Raw genomic sequence first — 21,227 nt, forward strand, 5'->3', positions numbered from 1 at the left:
TTCAACTTCTTCCAGCCTTTCTATTGATTTTTTTTTTTCTGTTGGTTTTATTTTCAAGAGGTTATTTTGTCCTCATTTTCTTTTTATTATGGATGCATTTATTTGGAGGACATTAATGGTTAGTTTTACATGGTCCTCTTGAAGTGTCTTTGGGGAGGAGGTTTCGATTTTCATACTGGGAATTTTTCTCAGGTTTTGGTAATTCCTGTTGGTTTCCTCATACTCAAGTGTTGGGCAACCAAAAACCTAATCTGTAGGCTCCAAGCACATAGAGGAGATTTCACTGAAACCCATTCTCTAGTGATCTGGTTGGGCTAGTCATTACGAAATATCTTCTATCATTATTTTTAGATTTTTTTCCTTTGGTGAAATTCCACAGAGAAGATTCCTTTACACTCCTTCCTATAGGTAAAAGCTGAACTGACCGAGATCTGGGGGCCGAGCAGAAAAAGAGGCCTGGGAAAGAGGCCATCTGTCATCTAATCTATTTATACCTGATCCCCCTCCCCAGCTCTCATTTTGGTATGGCGCACCTAGATACAACTGTGTGCTTGAATGGAGAATTTCTTTTTCCTGAAGAATAGAGGTCTTCTGTTTTGCTGGGTCAGCAGAGAGTTATCCAGCTGTGCAAATGGGGGAGGGGAAGTTAGGGTTCTGACTGCTTTATAAACAGCCTGTCAACCAATACTCAGTTTTTATTCCAGAGTCATCCCATTGACTGGTACCATCAATTCCTGAACCTTTGTGGGATTCTGAGTGTCATTCTCCTTGCTAATTTTATCTGTTTTCTACTTTCGGTTTTCTGGAGTTTCTAGGACTGGAGTTTCTACTTTTCATCTTAAAAATTATGCTGTGATAGTGATCTCTTCCATTCTACTCATCCTTATGGATTTATGCTTTGAATTCTCTTGATGTGAGTTTTCTGGAGTTTCTGGAGAGGGTATAGGAGTGATTGCATGTGTCCAGTTGTCTTTAGCCAGAAGGCGCGCACTTTTGTGTATATGCGCATACTTTTTTAAAATTTGGAGCTTGTTCTAACTCACAGTAGAGTGCCCATTATAAGCCAGACTCCATGCTAGACATGTGACACACATTAAATTTTATTTTTATGACCATAGAATAAGGTAGTATCTGTATTATAGGTATGAAGAAACCAAAGTGCTTTATTTGTCTAAACACTATACCTTTTTCCTTTCAAAAAACCGAGTTTATATCATTTGAATGGCTGTAAGTGGACATGTCCTAATTTAGCTCATTCCCAATTAATGGGCATTTACATTGTTCTAAATATTTTTGATTGACTAGAGCTTTGTGATTTACATCTCGTTAGGTTTCTTGTTATCTCGTTAGGTTTCTGGTTATGTTCTTTTAAAATATTGACATATATTTTAATATTGCCTGTAGAAATAAGTGAATTTACATTCCCACTAGTAGTATAAAATGCCAATCTGTTTATATACTTATTAGCTAAAATTATTTAGTGTTCCTGCAGTATTTTTTACCATACTTGTGTTTATTTAACCATTCTCTATTACTGGACATTTAGCTCTCTTCCAGTATCTCATTATTAAAAATAATGCTTAGATGAATATCTTTGCACATTTCTAATGTGTTTAATTTGTATTGCCAAATCAATGCATGAAACTGCCATGCATTGACTAGAAAATAAAAACTTGGCTTAGAAAATTCCATTTGGGATTTAGCTTACTGTCATCTGCAAAACTCATCTTTTATTGTTACTGAATGATTTTAAAATAAACATCAATGATCCCTTTTTAATATACTAGGTTATTTTGCGTTTTGTGAGTTTATTTTTGGCAATGTAGCCATTAATAAGGATGTATACTTCATACTTGAAAGTAGATAGCAACATCAAGTTGTGGTTTTTTTTTTCTTAAGCAACATCAAATTATACCAGGTTCTCATGGTTCTGTTTTGGCTGAAGGAGTCAAGATCTAGTTACTGAAAATATTCCCACTGTTAGTTAATTCTCCATTGCATGATTCTAAATTGAATTATTCATGTGTAATAGTACTCCTGTTATTTGTGTATTTTTTCCTTTTTATGAAGAAAAACCAAGTCATTCTGGATACTTTTTGAAACAGATTCAACATGCAAATAAATGGATAATTGATAGCTTTTAAAAATATATAAACAAATTGGGGATTTGCATTTCAAAACCCAACCTCTCCCAACCAATCCTAATCATCCTTTGATACTTTTTAAATATAAATGAATTGTAGCCGTTTTGAATACCCTGTTTAAAATAACTGGTATGTGTACCTTATTCACTAGTTTGTCTACTGTACCATTTTAAGATGGAGATGTGGGAGTATTACAAAAATTATAAGTCAAAAAAAATAACTAATTCTAGAAAAATCAATACTTGGAAATGAGATTTAGCTCAGGTCTTCTTTACTACAAGGGATTTTATTTTGATTTGAAACTCTGTTGAGTCCATATTACTGTTCTTCCCTTTTCTTTTCAAAGTCCAGGTCAGTAATTATTATTATTTTCTTTATAGGCCTATATAGTAAATATTTTAGACTTAACTGACCATATATATAGGGCTTTTTTTTTTTTTTTTTTTTTTTAAGGTTTTATTTCTTTGAGAGAGCACAAGCAGGACAGGGGGAGGAGGAGAAGGGAGGGTGTCCATGCTGAGTACCAAGCCCGATGTGGAGCTTGATCTCATAACCCTGAGATCATGACATGAGCCTAAGGCAGACGTTAACCAACTAACTGAGCCATCCAGGTTCCCCCAAATACAGTTTTTGTCACCTATTTTTATTTTTAATAACTCCTTAAAAGTGTAAAAAGCAAGCTAGTACAAAAACAGGTTGCCAGTTGGGTTTTGCTCCTAAGCAGTTTGTCAACACTTAGCTTAGACTAAAAATTTTAATATAATTGCATATTATTTAAGGTATATGTATTACATGATATATGTAGTATACACACACAAACACTGATCAGTTCATAGGACTGGTAAAGCCTGTGGATTGGCTAGTGATAGGCTTGACTGGATCCAGGAGCTCAAATAAAGATGACCCTGTCAGTCCCAAGCCTGTTATGGCTCTCTCATCATCTCCTCTCCTCCCCAAAGATGTTATCCAGTCATTTATGTATTAAATTGTAAGAAAGTCCTTGCTTTCCTTGGATCATATGCCTATCTTTGAATAAATCGCTATTACAGAGGCAGGCTTGTAATTGGCTATGATGATAATAGTCCCACTTCTATAGTGTGAGTGTACCATGAATGGGACTTCCATCAGTATCATCTGGAGAAGGGGTAGGAGAGAGTTCCCAAAAGAATTTTTAAAAACAAAGGGTGTTCATAAAAAGGGTCCTGGACATTATACAGTAGATGTCTACTTGATCAGTTTTAAAAGTTACTTTAAAATGAATATGTAAGTTGGAGTATAAAAACATTCATGTAGTGTATTTAGTCATTATTCACTGAATAAAGGTCCTAGGTCAGTCTCTCCCTCACCTTGCCCGATTTTCAAACAACCTTATCTGATACATTGATACTCAGGCTTATTTTCACTATATAACAGAAGTAATCTTTAAGAAATTGGAACGCTTATTTATTACATTGTTATTTTATCTTATGGGGCTAAATTTTTGTGTCACTATATGTATAAACCATATCAAAGATTAGCATACTAATTTAATTCATGAGTTAAAAATAGAATAAAAGTATGGAAGTGAGCATGTATTGTCTGATTGTCTATTGCTACTTTTAAAGTAACTTAAGGAATTAATAATGAAAACCGTACCTTTCTAGGATTAATATTGTTCCTCCGCGGGTTATTTGTGTGCAGAAATAGGCAGATAATGATACTCGTGTTCATTCCTCCTGCAAATTACAAAATTGGAATCATTTCACAGTATTGTAATGCAAAGAGAAATACCTTTAAAAGTTTGAAGTGGAGAAGAAAAATTACTATATAAGTAGAAGGCACCAAGATCATAGCTATTTTTATATTAGTAAGGACCCAGAGGAAAAAATAAGGCCCTCAATCTGCGCATTCTTTTAAGATGTTATATTTTAGAAATCCAAGGTTAGAGCTTGCATAAGAGATTTAGTTATTTCACATTTTGTATTTCCTAACTTTGCAAAAGAACTAATGTTTTTACAAAAGATGAAGTCCTGAACTTTTGAGTAAATTAGTTGTGGGTTAGGAATACTTGTACCCTTCCCCAACCCCCCAGAAAGAAATCACACAATATATTTGTAGGAATAATAATAATAATGTCAAGAGCTTTGATAAAAATACCTCTACATTGATACCGAACTTCGTTACACAGAGCCTTCATAGGCATTAATTTATTAATCAGATCAGTATTCTGGATGTTTCTCATAGTGGCTTCATAAAAATAAATGATTAATGCAGCAAAACTGCATTAATGCATACAAAGCCTCTGCATGTGTGTGGGGGTGTGTGCGCGTGTGCATGCGTGTGTCCCCATGCCCATGAATTTTAATTTGTTTTCAGTGGGTTGGTGGTTTATACTTAAATTGTGTCCTCTTTTATTGAAATAATCCTTACTTGACCAGTAGAATGGAAGGAAACACATTTCGATTCTACAAAACTACTACAGTGTGTTTATATGAGAGTTTTAACATTTTCTAATTGAACCTGTAAGGCACAATATTAACTTTTGCCAGAAGGATATTGAAGATGTAGTATATAGCCTCTGTTTTGGTTCAAAATAAACTTAGGAATTGTTTAGTTTAGATTATGCATCTTTAAGAAAGCCAGTTAATATTTTTATGTCTGAAAAGAATGAATAATCATAACTTTGTTTCTGAAAGTGCTTTTGAAAACTATGGCTAGTTTTCAAATTGTGAAGATAGTATGTTCTGGCATTGCTGAATGGCCAAAACAAAGTTGAGCTATATCTGTTTTCTAGGCAGAGCTTGCTCTGCAAACTACTTCAGCTTTCCTTTTTCCCCAGAAAGTTTGAGGTTTGTAATCTTCTAAAAAAATGTTTTAGACTTTTGGAAGAATTTATAGAGTTCTTCCAACATTTGACTTGATTTACTCAGGAAGACTGATAAATTCGTAATTATCAATCTTTACACTTGTAAGGTGTTTCCTTGTTCCAGAGATACATGTAAAAGCTAGTTTTGTCTTCCATCCTGGGATTACAAATAGGGAAACCTCTTTTTCACTATGGAGCGTTATATATAATATCTCTTTTACCATGGGATTACCTTTCAGAAAGTAAAATATTTGGGCTTATCTCTCCTAGTTTATCAAGCAAATGGGATCATGTCAAATAGCCTGATAGTCATTTTACATTGCAGCATGATTATAAAAGCAGTTAAAAATACATGTCTACTCTGTTGTTTTGGTTTTCCTCTGCCCTTCTTTCTCTTTTTATTTTTCTCTTATTTATTCCAGAGAGTGTGCATTGGGGAGGGGTAGAGAGAAAGGGAGAGTAGAGTATCAAGCTGACTCTACACTGAGCACAGAACAGTCTTGGGGCTTGATCTCAGAACACTGAGATTACCACCTGAGCTGAAACCAAGAGTTGGACACTTAACTGACTGTGCCACCTACATGCCTTCTACTTTTCTGTAATTTAATACATTTCTCTTATAATTTAACACCAATGATGGAAAAAGAAATTGTGGCACATCCATTTAAAGGAATACCTCTCCACAGAGAAAGGAATGGACTACTAATCTGTGCAGCAACATGAAATCTCCAAAACACTGTATGACCCCATTTTTCTGAAATTCTAGAATAGACAGCAATGACAGACAAGCAGATCAGTAGTTGCCAGAAGAGTGGGCGAAGGGATTAATTGTAAGGGGGATGAAGAACTTTTTAGAGTGATGGAAACATTTTGTTCTGATTGATATGTTGGTTGTATGGGTCAGTTCATTTTTTCAAGTCCATATTGATCCTCATATTTATAAAATGAGTACATTTTTATCATAAGGGAATGACATTTGAATGAAATTGTTTAAAAGAAAGTGAAACACCTACGTCATGACTTAAGTGAAAGTATAACAGATTGATCAAGAAGTATACTGTCCCCTCAGAAGCAATATCGTAGTAGCCCACAATACGTTTATTTGGATATCTTATTTTGAATGTCACTGGATAGATAATAAACATTTTTTACTAGTGTCCATTACTGTATCATGGTATGTATAGAAACATTTAGTGTCACATAAACTAATATTAGTGACAGTCATACAGGAGTTTTCATTTATTTTTTTTAAAAAGATTTTATTTATTCATGACAGACACAGAGAGAGAGAGAGAGGCAGAGACACAGGTAGAGGGAGAAGCAGGCTCTATGCAGGGAGCCCGATGCGGGACTCGATCCCAGGACTCCAGAATCATGCCCTGGGCCGAAGGCTGCGTGAAACTGCTGAGCCACCTGGGGATCCCCCATACAGGAGTTTTTAAAGTGCTTTAGAGATGAAAACATCGGTGGAATGTTTTAAATAATGTGTGCTTATGTTTTTCCATAAAGTGTATATGTTTTTTAGTCTATTCTAATTCAGTTGCACAATTCAAATAGGTGAACATAATTTAATATTTTCTGAAACATTTAAAAATAATTTTCTGAATTTTTTAAATATTAAAAAATTGATAATAATTAGTTGAATATATTAAGCTAGTCTCATAATTTGTCCACATGTCATGTTCGTCTTTCAGGTGACAGGATGTGTGTCCAGACAAAGATAAAATAGTGTAGGGGCATTAGACTTTGGTTCGGGATCACATTAAGTAATTCTGGTGATATGTTATGTAGGAAATCAATCTGAAAACAAAATTGAGGGGCACCTGGGTGTCTCAGTGGGTTAAGTGTCTGTCTTTGGCTCAGGTCATGATCCCAGGGTTCTGGGATCAAGTACCCTGCCCGGCTCCCTATTTGATGGGAAGCCTGCTTCTCCTTTTCCCTCTGCCTGCAGCTCCCCCTGCTTGTGCTCTCTCTCTCTCTCTCTCTGTCAAATAAGTAAAATCTTTAAGAAATATAAAAATAAATAATTAAAAAACACAAAATTGAAATTTAAGAAACCCTTAGGCCAATCTTCTTTTCCCACTTTTTGTCCCTTTTATGTCAGTTTCAGGAGTCTTGGATAACCTTTCACAAAAATTACTTTGGGGGAAAAATGTCTTGAAAGGTGTTCAGATCTCTCGATTGCAATGTCTGTCTGAACATAGATTTTTGTCCTTATAGTTTGTTTAGTGGTTAAAGATTTTTTGATAGTGTGCTTTTCATTTAACATTTTGATTTTATATATATGGTATAGGGACCGTCCTAAGTTAAATGAACTGAAGTTTAAAATGAAGCATCTTGGGCAGCCCGGGTGGCTCAGCGGTTTAGTGCTGCCTTCGGCCCGGGGTGTGATCCTGGAGACCCGGGATCAAGTCCCACATCAGGCTCCCTGCATGGAGCCTGCTTCTCCCTCTGCCTGTGTCTCTGCCTCTCTCTTTCTCTCTCTGTGTGTCTCTCATGAATAAATAAATCAAGTCTTTAAAAAATGAAATGCAAATAAAATGAAGCATCTTAAAGAGTCAGGAAGATGCCTAGAATCTTTTTTTTCCACCTCTTACTCATATGCTTTACTGGTGTTTTTTTAACAAAATCAAGACTAAGAAATTTCTGATCTTCCACTTTGAAGGAGTGAAATGGTCAAAAATTAAAAGTTCCTGGGGAAAGCACCTGAGTGGCTCAGTTCATGATCTCAGGGTCCTGGGATTCAGCCCGACTTTGGGCTCCCTGTGCATCAGGAGTCTGTTTCCCCCTCTCCCCTCCCTCTTTGTGTTCTCTTTCTCAAAGAAAGAAATAAAATCTTTAAAAAAAAAGGTTCTGGGAGAGGGGGGTGGGGGAACAAGTGACTTGGAGAATTGTTAGGATTATGTAATTAGTCTCTGAAAAAGGAAACACTCTTTAAGGTGATGCTTTAGTTGTCATGGAAATAAACTTTTTCACTTGGAGGCCTTTCGCTATATATTAGAGGTCTTTGTGTAGATAGAACACACCACCCATTCTGTCATCATGTAGGATAACATCTTATGGGTGAGGGGGAGGGTGAACCAATGCTCTGGCCTCCCCATTGTTTATGAAATAGTAATAAACTTCACTTAATTCCTGTATCTTTTTAGGATCTGTTAGCCCTATGCAAGGTTTTAGTTAGTAGTTTCCAGAATAACATGTAAAGTGTATTCAATTGACTTTTCCCCCTAATTATTCCATTAACCTGTACACTGGACATTCTAATAATGCTCCAGTGTATTTTCCATGCCAATGGAGCAGTGTAAAAAAAAAAGCATTTTGTTCTCTCGTAGTCTTAATTGGTGAACTTTGTATAAAAAAATGAAATGGGACAGTTAAAAGTGTAGTAAGGTGCTAATGAATGAAAATGATAAATAAAAAATGTTAAATTTAGTACAGCCTTGAAATACAGAGTAAATGCAAAAAAAATCTTAGCTTTAGTTAGTGGAGGAGTAGAGAGATTAGGAATGTTTAAAGGGGAAGTTAATGAGGGGAAAAGGACTGTCACTTGTGATGTGGGATAGCTCAAGGTAAGGTGGGGGCCAAGCAGGATTTATCCAAGTACCAGATAGACAGAATTTTAGCAGCTTGCTAGGGAGGCCTTGGAAGATGCAGTGGGCTTTTGACCTGAAGAATTTGGTAGTTCTTAATTTATGCTAACTTATTTTTTAAAAATGTACTTTTGAATTTCACATGTATAGGTTTAAGAAAATCTACCAAGAAGCGCAGTGAATCCCCACCTGCTGAGCTCCCCAGTTTGAGGCGGAGCACACGCCAAAAGACCACGGGCTCCTGTGCTAGTGCCAGGTAAACCACATTGGGTTTTTCCAGTTTATGATCCAGTTCTTTATCTTCTGCTCAGCTTTCATCAGAATCCTTCACTTTCTGAGTTTTCAAAAATTACTGAAATTTTCACTTGAGTATCCAGTATAAATGAATTCTCCCCAATGTTTATTTACCTGTTCTTGTTAAATATGAATCATGCTGTTTTACTCTTACCCTCTACCTTTTCCTCTGCTGCTAAATAATTTTCACAGTTATTGCCAATAGTTGGACATTTCATTGTTTTCAGAGTTCCAGTTGGCCAATAAATCTCTAATGAGCATCTTCATGCAGATTTGGGTTATTTTTTTAAAGGTAGCTAAATTTCCCAATAGTGTGATTAATGGATCAAAAGGGATGCCTGTTTTAATGGCTGTAATATTGTCTAATTAGTTTCTGAACGTGTTGGCACCACCTGAGTTTTAATGGATAAGGGGGAAGAGATGTACTTGATTTTCATTTTGTATTATGACACCTGCCCCTCGAGGAATGTCAGTGTCTTGTGCGTGCTTTCATGGCTCCCAATTCCTGTTTCCCCCCACTTGCTGTTTTGGATCTCATTTTCAGAAAATCAGTTGCCTTTGATATGATAGTTTGTTATTTCAGGTACTTTTATTAACTGATTTGAGAATCTTAGGTTAAATTTAAAAATCCTTAAAAAAAAATTTCCTCACATTTTCAGGTGTGTCAGTCACTCACACACCCTTGTGTGGTTAATTACTCACAGCTGGGTAGGACTTGTCCCCTTTTCTGTGGTGTTTGTTCGTTCTTCTAAGTGTGCCAAAAACCAGGGATCAGGCGCAAATGATTTCAGTTTGCCTTTCCCCTACTTTTGGGTGAGCTGAAAGGTGTTTTAGCTCTTCTCTTGTTTCTCCTCTAAGATAAGCGACCGTGACTGCTCTTGGTGGTAGGTACAATAGTGACATAAAGAAACCATATGACTAGTTGCAAGTCATCAGAAAAGGACTCCTGCCACTTAAATCTCTACTTTTCCACTTATTTTCTATCTGGATTGTTTAAAATGTTACTTAAAATATGTGGAGTTTGTGTACCTGTTTGCTTTTGAGCTTTCTTGGCAATAGTTTTACAGGAACTCAGAAAATTTTATAGTTCTTCACAGCTTTTGTCTCATTGTGGGCTACATTTGAATCTGGTTTGCCCAGAGTTTATAATCTGCGATACAAACTGAATTCACCGTAGTTGAAAATTAATTTTAAGTTGATGTGAAGTCAAGTAATCTAGTATCCCTTCTTTGCTGCCTCCTTTCCTCCTCTTCATGACCCCTTTCTTAGTGCTTGTGAAATTACATACAGTTTACATGGTCATACTCTACACAAGCTGTCTAGCCACCTGCCTGGAAGGCTCTTCATTTCAAACTTATTCTGAACTAGTTGTGATTCCTCTTAAATGTAGTACTTTCACATCCTGCTTCAGCTGTATCTTCTTCATCTCTCTTTAGACCTATAGTTCTTGAGGACAGCAACCAAAGTGTTCAGTGCAGTGTGTGTCACATGATTCGTGCAAGTTGAATATTAAGTAGCTGAATTAATTTGAATCCCACTAATTTGTAGCTTGGTAAATTGGGGCTGGGGTGAGCTATTTCTGTGGAAGAAAAAATTGGCTAAGCAAATCCCTGTGTAGGGAGAATTTTTACTACTTAGAAGAACCAACTCTTCTAGTACTCCTTGGTAATTCAGAGCCTTCATTCATAGGTCACTTATGCCTGCTGCTTTTTTGTTGCTTACTGACCAGCATCTAATTCTGCAGCAGGGATCCCTGGGTGGCGCAGCGGTTTAGTGCCTGCCTTTGGCTCGGGGCGCGATCCTGGAGACCTGGGATCGAATCCCACGTCGGGCTCCTGGTGCATGGAGCCTGCTTCTCCCTCTGCCTATGTCTCTGCCTCTCTCTCTCTCTCTCTCTCTCTCTCTCTCTCTGTGACTATCATAAATTAAAAAAAAAAAAAAATTCTGCAGCAGTTTGAGTTTGGTCTAAAACATTTCCTTAGTAGAGTGTTTCTTCATTTCCTAAGGTAATTCAGAGGGCTGCTATTTAAACAATAGCAAGTTGGAATTGTTTGGGGGAAATCCTTTGTTTTTATTTTATTTGCTGACTGATTTCTCTACTAAAATAGAAAAAAATCATCATCAATAAAATGTAATTTGCTTCATGAGAAATGACTGACCATTCTTTCCAAATTATGCTGTGACTTAATCCTCAGAGTCATCTCTATGTATTTCTAAATGGTAAATATTTTTTAAAGGATGGAGCTCTTGTTCATTATTAGGGTAGTTCTTTCTTTGGTGATTTAACTTATCTGGGACTTTGGTGATAGGAATTTCTCCTACCTTTTCCTCTTCTAAACTCCCCTCCCCCCCCCAAACACACATTGTCAAGTGTAAAGTCTGTATATTGATCCACTATTTAGCCTAGAATAGATCTATTTTAAATGAGTTGAGTTCTCTCAGCAGGAGTCAATTTTCCATTTAAAGTTTAAAAACATTTAAACATTTGAAGTGTTTAAAAATCATTTCTGTAAGGATGACAACAGCTCACAGCACCACAAAAGCATGTATTGTGACCGCCATGTAACTTGGAAGAATTTTAAATATACAAAGTCTTAGTTGTTACCATAATGATTTTCTGCAACAATTTCTATGTAAAAAGAAGAAACTGGCTTTGTGCTCCATGCATTGGAGCTTTGTGCTGTGTGGACATTGCTCCTGGTCACTGGTAGTGCTGCCTCTGATGGGACTTTTCTGTTGTAGTCGGAGAGGCTCTGGCCTGGGCAAAAGAGGAGCAGCTGAAGCTCGTCGACAGGAGAAGATGGCGGACCCTGAAAGCAGCCAGGAGACCGTGAATTCTTCAGCTGCACGGACAGACGAAACTCCCCAGGGAGCTGCAGGTAGCTTGGCACTTTGGAGCCTTAAAATGCATTTATGTATCTTACCGATTGGGTTAAAGATAAATTACCTTGTGGGCATGGCAAGTAGAATGCAAGAGAGGGGACAGAGGTATACTGAATGTTACCATCAGATTAACTTTTTGTTCTTTTTTGTTTTACTTTATAGGTTTGGTTTTTTTGATGAGTTGGATTCATTTGTTGTTTTTGATTTCTATTTCTTTTCCAAAACCATGTTTATACTAATTACATTCAAAGGGCCGTTAGGAGCGATGTCACCTTCTGTGAAGTTTCTTCTGTATCAGTGCAGAGAAACCATTCTTGCCTAGTGATTGTTTGAAAATTTAAGTTCATAATAAGAAGTAAGGATATGGCTTAAATTGCTTCTTCATATACATGTAAATATTAATGGAGAATGTTGGAACCCCTAGAATGTAATAAGTGTTCCTTTGGAAAGGAACTTTAAGAATGCAATTTATGTTCTTATGGGCTTATTTTTATTCTTCTTGATACCTTAGCACAACAGAAATTAGGCTGCCCACTACCCCTTTCAGCTTTAAATATGTATTGATCACCAATAGGAAAAGAAGGCTAATACTTCAGAGGTTAATTGTGGCCAACAGGTTTTAAAATGTAACCTGTAATGAGCATTTCTGACGTTAAGAAACACATGAGAAAATGTTTCAGTTCATCCTTGTGAACATGGGTATCATGAGTCCTTTCTGGCAGTATGATACACATGGGCTTAGGTGTAGGTATGTTCTTATTTTTCCATAACAGTCTTTCATGTAACATTAGCGTGTATGCTAGTTTTCTTCCATGCCTGTGGTGGAGCCTATGTCCTAGTTTGCCAGGAAGATTCTGATTTGCCCACTGCTATTCATATTTTATGCTTCTTGTCTCAGCTTTGTCAAGCTTAACAGTTTTACCAATGTCTTTTCCTGGTTTTGTATGAATAGTGGCATGGCGAACTTGAACCATCTCTTCTGGTGGGAGGGGACCTTTTTTACATACTTTTTTTTTTTTTTTTTTTTTTTAAGAATAGTTTATCTGAAGGGTTAAATTTGAGAGAAAGTATAGTCCATTGCACATACAACTCATTGAAGCTCTTGATGACACAGAGGCTATGCTTCCCAGTGTTTAATGTTTATTTCAAGTCTGCATATGGAAGTGGGGCAGTTCCCACATGGATGACAGAAATGGAGCTGCTTGCTGAGTGTGTTGTTAAAGCAGAGTCATTACAGTAATTATCATAGCTAACATTTGTAGAGTGTACACTGTTGCAGATACGGTATTAAGGACTCATTCTCCTTTAGTACTAAGTTCAAAACGATGCAGAGGCGTAAGTGCTGTTCTCATTTTACAAATGAGGGGAAACTGAGGTACATAATGGTTACGGTTGCCCAGTCGTGGAAATCAGAAATTCAGGTTTACCATAAGAAGGGCACATTTCTAAAGGCTGTGTCCTTCCACTTCCCCCACAGTCAGAAGAGTTAGTTTAAATTAGAGAGGAAGACAAAGCATGAGAGGCTCCTGACTCTGGGAAACAGACTGAGGGCCACAGGAGGGGAGGTGGGCAGGGGGATGGGGTAATTGGGTGACAGGAATCTAGGAGTGAACATGATGTGATGAGCACTGGTTATTATTACTGTATGCTGACAAATTAAATTTAAATTAAAAAAAAATAACAACTTAAAAAAAGAGCTAGTTCATTTCATATTGATATCCCCTGGAGGCCAGAATGTGGGGGTAGTGTGTAAAGTTTTGGTCCTGGTATATTTACCTGAGAGGATAAAAGCTTCAGGGAATTAGGTTCATAGACGGCCTCCTAAATGTTTGTGTTCCTTGTCGTTGAGATTCACAATTATGGTGTGATCTCAGTATTTTCCACGTTTGCAGAAAAGATACACATGGCACTCCTTCATTTCACTTTGGAAGCAGAATGCCTTGTGGATGCTACAGAAATAATTTGCCAGCTCACTGAAGTAGTGCTGTGGGAAGAAGCAAATTCCTTTACATTAAGTTCTTCAGTGTAATGTGTTGTAGTTTCTTCGTATGTAAAGTTACAATTTAAAGAGAAAAACTTCTAAGGTAGTGTGAGGATAAATCGATGGTGGTAACTTAAAGCATCTTTGGGCAATTATCCATTCACAGACAGCTCTTCGACAGTTGGTGTAAGACTCTTTATTGGAAACATTTATGTTGAAATAATGTTTTTACTAATTTAAAGAGATTGATTATCTTTAGTATATTTTGTGTTTTTTCCCCTTAATAATATTACTTATTATTATAAGTGTTACTTCTTTTTTGAGAACCCATCTTCCTGACCTTTTTCAATGAAGCCATTGAAATAAGCATATTTCTTTATATACATGTAGTAATAAAGCGTTGCTCCATCTTTGGCAGACTTGGTCATATCATCCTGACTTGGCAAGTGTTGACACTTAGGAAAATTTGTTGATATCAGTGTGCCTGGCTCTTCATAGAAGAGATGCTAACAAGCTCTTGGAATTGAAAAGTTAGGTGTTCCCTGCATTTTCCCAACACCTGGCAGGTTAAGTGTTGGACTTTATCAGAGCTGTGTACCTTTTCATAGTGGCAATAAAGTCTTGAAAATACTAGAGACACTAAAGTTGAGAAGTCAGGTATTCCTCCTTACACCTGCAAAGCAAGGCAAGGAAAAATAGCCCATGTTCTGGCACCTGATTTCACATTGAGAATCTTAATTTCACAAGAAAAGAACAGGGTCAGTTTGTAAGAAGAAAGCAATCCAGTTTTAGAAGTTTTTATCTAAAAAAAGTAGTTAATGACTACTTTTTGTTGGAATCCCTAAAAATTAGAAGCTTCAGTATCATCTGATAGCAGGGCCCATTAAGGCATGCTTACATTACTAGTAGTTATTCCTTTGGCCTTGCCCAAAGGTTTTCATTACACTCTTACAGAAAAGTCCTTCTGCCTCTTACAATTAGAGATCTGGTAAGTCTTTAAAGTTCCTGTGAACTACAATTGAATTCTATCAGTTTTCTAATATTTTACTTGCTTTCTGCATAGGAAGCCTTATCGTTAAGGTATAAAAACATAGGGTTCTGTGATCAATTTCTTGTGTTCTAACTTAAATATTTTTTCCATTGTTTTCATTCACCTGTGTATTGGAAACTGTCTTACATGGTGTGAAGATATGCTACAGAGTAGTTGGGGGAGATACTGGTTTAAACAAACAAAAATTGACACCTCTTAAAAATATAGCATTGGATTTTCTCTGCTGATAATCTTATGTTTATACTTGTGTCAGGACAGATCTTGTGCACGTTGCTCAAGGAGGTTTGATTCCTAAAGAATTTTGTCAATGGACTCCTGTTTGTTGATGTCATCTCCTTACCTGTGTGACTTTAGAAACAGCCACCCACAGGCCAGATTAGTTTCGTTTATCTGATTTTGTAATACTTATAGGGAACTATAGTAGAAAAATGATTAATATTTGCCATCAATGGGCTGGAGAAGGATCTTTTCTTCTTTGGGTTCAGTGACTGATTTCTGTCAAAACAGGCCCTCTTCCTCCATGAAGAATCACATGGAGACCGTCTACTAAACTAAACAAACAAACAAAAAAATCACCTTCCCAAGTGAATTTTTACTGACGTTGTTTTTCTTAAAAAAGATGGGTTGCCAGAGGATGCTCTATTTTATTTTATTTTTTAAAAAAAGATTTTCTTTATTCATGAGAGAGAGAGAGAGAGAGAAAGTGGCAGAGGCAGAGACACCGGCAGAGGGAGCAGCAGGCTCCATGCAGGGAGCCCGACGTGGGACTCGATCCCGGGTCTCCAGGATCACGCCCCAGGCTGAAGGTGGCGCTAAACCGCTGAGCCATCCGGGCTGCCCAGAGGGTGCTTAAAACAAAACAAAACAAAACAAAACAAAAACTACTTCATTTGTTAAAAACTGTATTTGCCCTGCACATAACTGGAAGAGTTTAAAAGCAAGTTTAAGAGTCACTTTAACAAATTCAGTCATGATTCGAACCTTAATAACAGTTATTTGTTAACAAGCTTTCTGTTTAATGTGAAGAAGCAGCTGTACTGGAATGAAAAATGAGTAGTGAAGGACATATTTAAGGGGCGAATAGCGTACAGTACTAGAGTATAACGTCCTGCGGTCAGGTCTCTGATCTGTGGGTAGCAGTCTGACTTTGGGCAAGTACCCTCAAAGTCACAGGCCACAGTTACCTCACATGTATGGAAAAGCTTACATTGCCTCCCCGTGTGTTTGTAAGGAAACAAATAGACACAGACTGCAGATGGTTTATAAATGCCACCTATAGCATTCTAGAGTGCATTTACTCTTTCCACCAGCTCCCCTCCAGAAGTGTGGATTTTGTTAAACTCTGATACACTTTAATATTAGCATTTCTGGTTCACCTGTAACTATAAACCAGGGGGTGCTAACATTTCCTGTAAAGGGCCAGATAGTTGACGTGTTAGGCTTTATACATGCTCTTTTGGAACTATCTAGCTCTGTGGTTGTAGCATGAAAGCAGCCACAGATAATATGTAATACAGTGAGTTTGGCTGTTTTTCAATAAAATGTTATTTACAAAATGATGTGCTGGATTGAATTTGGCCTATGGGCCATAGTTTGCTGACTCCTGTTCTTAAACCATACATTTTTCTATGAATTTTTTTGAAATCTCAGTGAAATCATAGAAAGTGCTTGATGAGGTGTGATGAAAACCCTTAAGAAAATATAGAGTTGGTGGCTCGTATATTAGCATCTCTTCAGAATATCCCTGTAAATTCACGTGTTATCCATGTACTTTTAACAGTGAACATTGTTCTGGACTGACGTGTCATCTGGTGAGTGTGCAGGGCTTAGGGTATTGTGGATAATCTGGTCATACACAGGTTGATTGTACAGAAAACACGCTTAACGACTCAACAGATACCAAGGAGGAACAGTAAAACTGCTCGTTCTGGAGGAATATACTTTGGTCTTTCAGATTCCTGATAGAATCACCTTCCCTTTGCTTAAGCTGAATTGTTGGTCAGGCTAGCTCTTTGGTTTGTAGAATCCTTCTAAATCCAACTCTGTTTTTCAGTGCTTGCTTTGACATCCTAGTTTTCCTCTACTTTGTACTTTAGTGCTTTGCTGCTAGTTGGAACTGTGTATCTTCAATATTTTGTCCTGGAAATGGTACAATCTGCCTGCTCTGAGAGAAAACGTGGAAGTGATTGTGTCAAGACCACAGCCCCGAAGTAAAGGCAGGCTGAAGAAGACCCACATCTGCCCACGACGTTTCCCCCAGATACCAGTTTTGCTCTCTGTTCTGTTTGTGACTAATTGCCTGTCCAGTAAACCTCACAGTGGTTTTGGCAGTGTGATCTGCATGGACTTTTGGTAGTTGAGTTTAAGACAAGACTTAATTTATGAACAATTTCAGAGACATGAGAAATCTGTCAAAGCCATGGATGGACAAGATTGTGTTTTTATGCCTGTTGAACACTGAGATAATTGAGCCATCCTTTCATTCACAGAAGCAACAGGATGAAATCTGGAACACCTGAGTGTGCAACAGGCAGACACACTTAATTGCCTTTATTCGCAGTAGTCTGTCTATAGTACTCTGCTCTTTTTTTTTTTTTTTTTTTTTTTAAAGATAAACCAGACCTAAGGAGTTTGAATGTTCCTCTCCTAACCCTTACCTTCTTTTTTCTCCCCCCTTTGAAGCCTCTAGTTCTGTTGCAGGGGCTGTGGGCATGACCACCTCTGGGGAGAGTGAATCCGATGATTCTGAGATGGGACGACTACAAGGTAAAGACAGTTAATGAGCTTACAAGAAACCGTTATCAGAGGCTGCCTATGACTTCTCTTCTTTCTTGAAATTAATTTAGATAAGCTTATTTAAACATGCTCTAGCAATGTGTGTACTTCCAAAAAAGCTGCTTATTTATGATTATTTGGATTTGGAAGATGATCTGTCTTGCTCTTAAACTATTTAGACAGAATCTTATATATGTATTTTATATGTTTGTAAAATGTTCTATTATGGTTGCTTGTATAGCTGGTAATACTTTAAGGTCTTGAAAAGGTGATAACTTAATATGTTGTTCTCTGGTACCTAATAACAGTGCATCCCAGTGGGGTGTTTTTGCTGTGTTCTTTTGTGTTCTTGATTATCTATTTTAAAATGAAAGTGTATACCTAAATACCAGGTATTTTAATGATCTGCTTTTTATTTTTATTTTTTTTTTAATGATCTGCTTTTTAAAAAGCAGCCTTATATTCTGTATTTTTATTGTCTTCAGACTGTTGGTTTCTATGATAGATCCTTAGTGTAAGGCTCACAGCAATCTCTTCTTGACTAGAAGTCTTGTGGACACATTTTTTCTCACCTTTTATACCTGATAAAAATAATTTTCCATATGTTTTTAGAAGATCTTATGACCACATCTGATTGGGAAATGATATCAGCAGAAGGAAAGCAACATAAGGGCACTTAACCTATAATTTCATCAAAATAAATTCTTACTGTGGGTTTTTCTTGGATCATTTGATACAGTTCCCTCTGACACTGATATTTACCATCTCCATAAAACCTTAACATGCCTTGGAACTGGCCATGGGTGTTGTGACTTATATTAATTAATATCTAAGAGTGATCTTGAAAGTTTAATGTAGTTTCTCTTAAAGTTAAAAATGGAAAGTAACTATCTAAATCAGTCATGTGAGATGAATTAGTTGCTTGAAAGTTTTATATAAGATGAACTGCATTCACAATTCAACTGTTCTCCATGCTTTTCTTTTCTCTTTAGCTTTGTTAGAGGCCAGGGGTCTTCCTCCTCATCTGTTTGGCCCTCTCGGTCCTCGGATGTCACAACTTTTCCATAGAACAATTGGAAGCGGAGCTAGTAAGTGAATACTCTTAAATTTGCCCTCCCCTCAAACGTTTAATAATTAGGTGAGTGCTGTCTTTAATCTTTCTTTATCTATTGCTGTAAGAGGCTTTCATATGAGGAGGTTTTCATGAACTTTAACCTGTTTTTTAAAAATAGGGTTTGTGTACATTCTTTCATTTTTTTATTTTTTTTCATTCTTGCTTTTAAATGCAGTAACTCCAGGTTCTTCTGTACTTCTGTACTTTCTTTTTTTTTTTTTTTTTGATTGCTGAATTGGAGTCATTAGAAAATCATCCAGAGTTTATGTCAAGATTGAATCTTTGTTTAACTCCAGCAAAGTAAAGAATCTCAGATGATTACATTGATTATATTATAGCATCTGATTGCATGATTTGCATAGATTTGAATCTTGAATTTTTTGTGGCATAATAAAGTTTTAATCCATAAGACAGTCAGTTGTAGCATGAGCCGGAGAGAAAAGATTTCTCAGCAGAATTACCAGTCACTAGACTCATTTAATCAAATTAACATATTATAATCCAGAGATCTTGTCATATATGGTAGACAAAACAGTGACTCGAAGTGGCAGTTTGTAACAAGAATAACTTTTGCATAATTACAAATCCAGTTAAATTCTTTCTGGTATAGAATACTATCTTTAGCTTCCTTAAACAAAATTTACATTTAAACATTTTTTTAATAACTCCATTGATAATGTTTCCATATAATCAGGCTATTTTTAGACTTTAATCTTAATTAATTTCAACATTTCTAAGGTGGTAACTGAAGTCTGTTAACTCTGACCTTACTAATATGTGCTCATATAATTTTCCATCAAATACTCAAAATTCTTTGTTTTTTGTTTTTTTCCAAACATAATGCAGTGAGTATGTGTGAGCACATATGCTCACATATGTGTATTTATACTTAAGTCCTTTTCAAGTTTCTGGCCTTAGCATTTGACAGGAAATTTAAGAAGCAGCTGGTATGTTTGGTTTGGTTTTCCTTTTGCTGCCGTGACACTCCGCTCTCAGATATCATACCCTGTTGCAGAGTTCTCATGAACCCTTGAAGGAGAATTCTTACTTGGTGTCATTTATTAGGTACTAGGATTGTCCTGAGTCATGAACAGCATAATACACAGAGTTGTTTCCCACATGGAGCTTCCATGCTAGAGGGTGACCCTGGCAATAAAGACAGTTTTCCTACAGAAAAGTTTCAGGTAGAATTAGTGCAGTGGAGGAAAATAAAGCATGGATGTAGGTTGGCTCGTGAGGGGGTGTAGTTAGGCTGGTTGGAGGACCCTTCTTTGAGGCAGGGTGAATTTGTGGATTCCCAAATGAAGTGAGGAAACCAGCCGAGTACAGGTCTGAGGGAAGAGGACATGTACCACCAGAGGTGGAAATTAACTTGGCATGTTTGAGAAATAGCACGAGGGCCTTGTGGAAAGTGAATTTGTAGCTGATTAGTCTGAGAGGGGTCGAGACTCACTAGGTCATGTAGGGCTTGGCAGGCTGGCAGCAAGCGGGGGTTTATTTTTTTTAAAGGTCTTATTTATTTTATTCATGAGAGACAGGGAGAGAGAGGCAGAGACACAGGCAGAGGGAGAAGCAGGCTCCATGCGGGGAGCCCGACGTGGAACTCAATCCCTGGTGGTGCCCGGGATCAGTCCCTGGGCCGAAGGTGGCGCTAAACCGCTGAGCCACCTGGGCTGCCCACAAGCGTGGGGTTTAACCCAATAACTGTACTCAGGAACCATGGAAGGACTTAAGAACAGGGAATGACATGATACATATTATGAAAAAGATTAAATATATGCAGAAGTTGAGAGAGTAGTAGAGTAATAACCTCCATGAACCCATCCACAATTATCAACCCAAAGCAGCTGATGTTTCAGTTATATCCTCACTTACCCCACTCCCAAGATTATTATTTTTTCCCCAAGATTATTTTTAAGGCAGTCTTAGGCATCATTTCATTTGCATGTCATTGTATTTGTAAATATAAGGACCAAAAATTTTAGACAGTACTGTGGTTATATTAAGAGGGATCCTTACTTTTACTAGGTGTGTGTTTATTTATTTTTTTAGGTGTCTGAAGTGCAAATGTTCTAGGCCTCTCGAGATAAATCCATTTAAAATTTTCACTTACTTGAATCAGGATCAAAATAAAATAGGATCTATACATTGCTATCAGTTAATGTTTCTTTAATTTTTTTGGGAGGTGTGTGTCTTGAGAGAGATTTTATTTTACATTTCTTTATTTCTTGGTTAAGGCTGTGAAGAAAACTTGTTAAGACTATTGACATTAAAATATTCATATGGAGGGTTGGCCATTGCACATGAAATCAATAATAGCCCATACAGACTAGAACCAGAGTAGAAAACGGTGTTATACCCACCATGCCTGGAACCCAGTTCAGTGATGCTTACTGCATGGCCATTCTTTGTCTCTTTACCCTTAATCTGCATCCGTCCTCCCACCATTGGAAATGAATCTCACGAGATTATGTAATGTTATTGATAAACATTTCATCATGTAGCTGAAAATAATGCCCGTTTAAAACACAACTCCTCCCCTACCATTAT

The 21,227-nt window shown here is 37.0% G+C and overlaps 1 protein-coding gene across 50 annotated transcripts in view; it reads left to right on the forward strand.

Moving 5' to 3' along the window:
* Positions 1–21,227, forward strand: part of TRIP12 (thyroid hormone receptor interactor 12) — a 145,442-nt gene that overhangs the window by 67,242 nt on the left and 56,973 nt on the right. For all 50 annotated transcript variants that reach the window (XM_072719266.1, XM_072719263.1, XM_072719268.1 and 47 more), the window contains 4 exons: positions 8,730–8,835; positions 11,616–11,752; positions 17,471–17,554; positions 18,556–18,651. In XM_072719266.1, coding sequence (XP_072575367.1) covers positions 8,730–8,835; positions 11,616–11,752; positions 17,471–17,554; positions 18,556–18,651 — 423 coding nt within the window. The remainder of the gene's footprint in view (positions 1–8,729; positions 8,836–11,615; positions 11,753–17,470; positions 17,555–18,555; positions 18,652–21,227) is intronic.

Source organism: Vulpes vulpes, chromosome 9 (genome assembly GCF_048418805.1).
Source record: "Vulpes vulpes isolate BD-2025 chromosome 9, VulVul3, whole genome shotgun sequence".
NCBI classification, from domain to species: Eukaryota; Metazoa; Chordata; class Mammalia; order Carnivora; family Canidae; genus Vulpes; species Vulpes vulpes.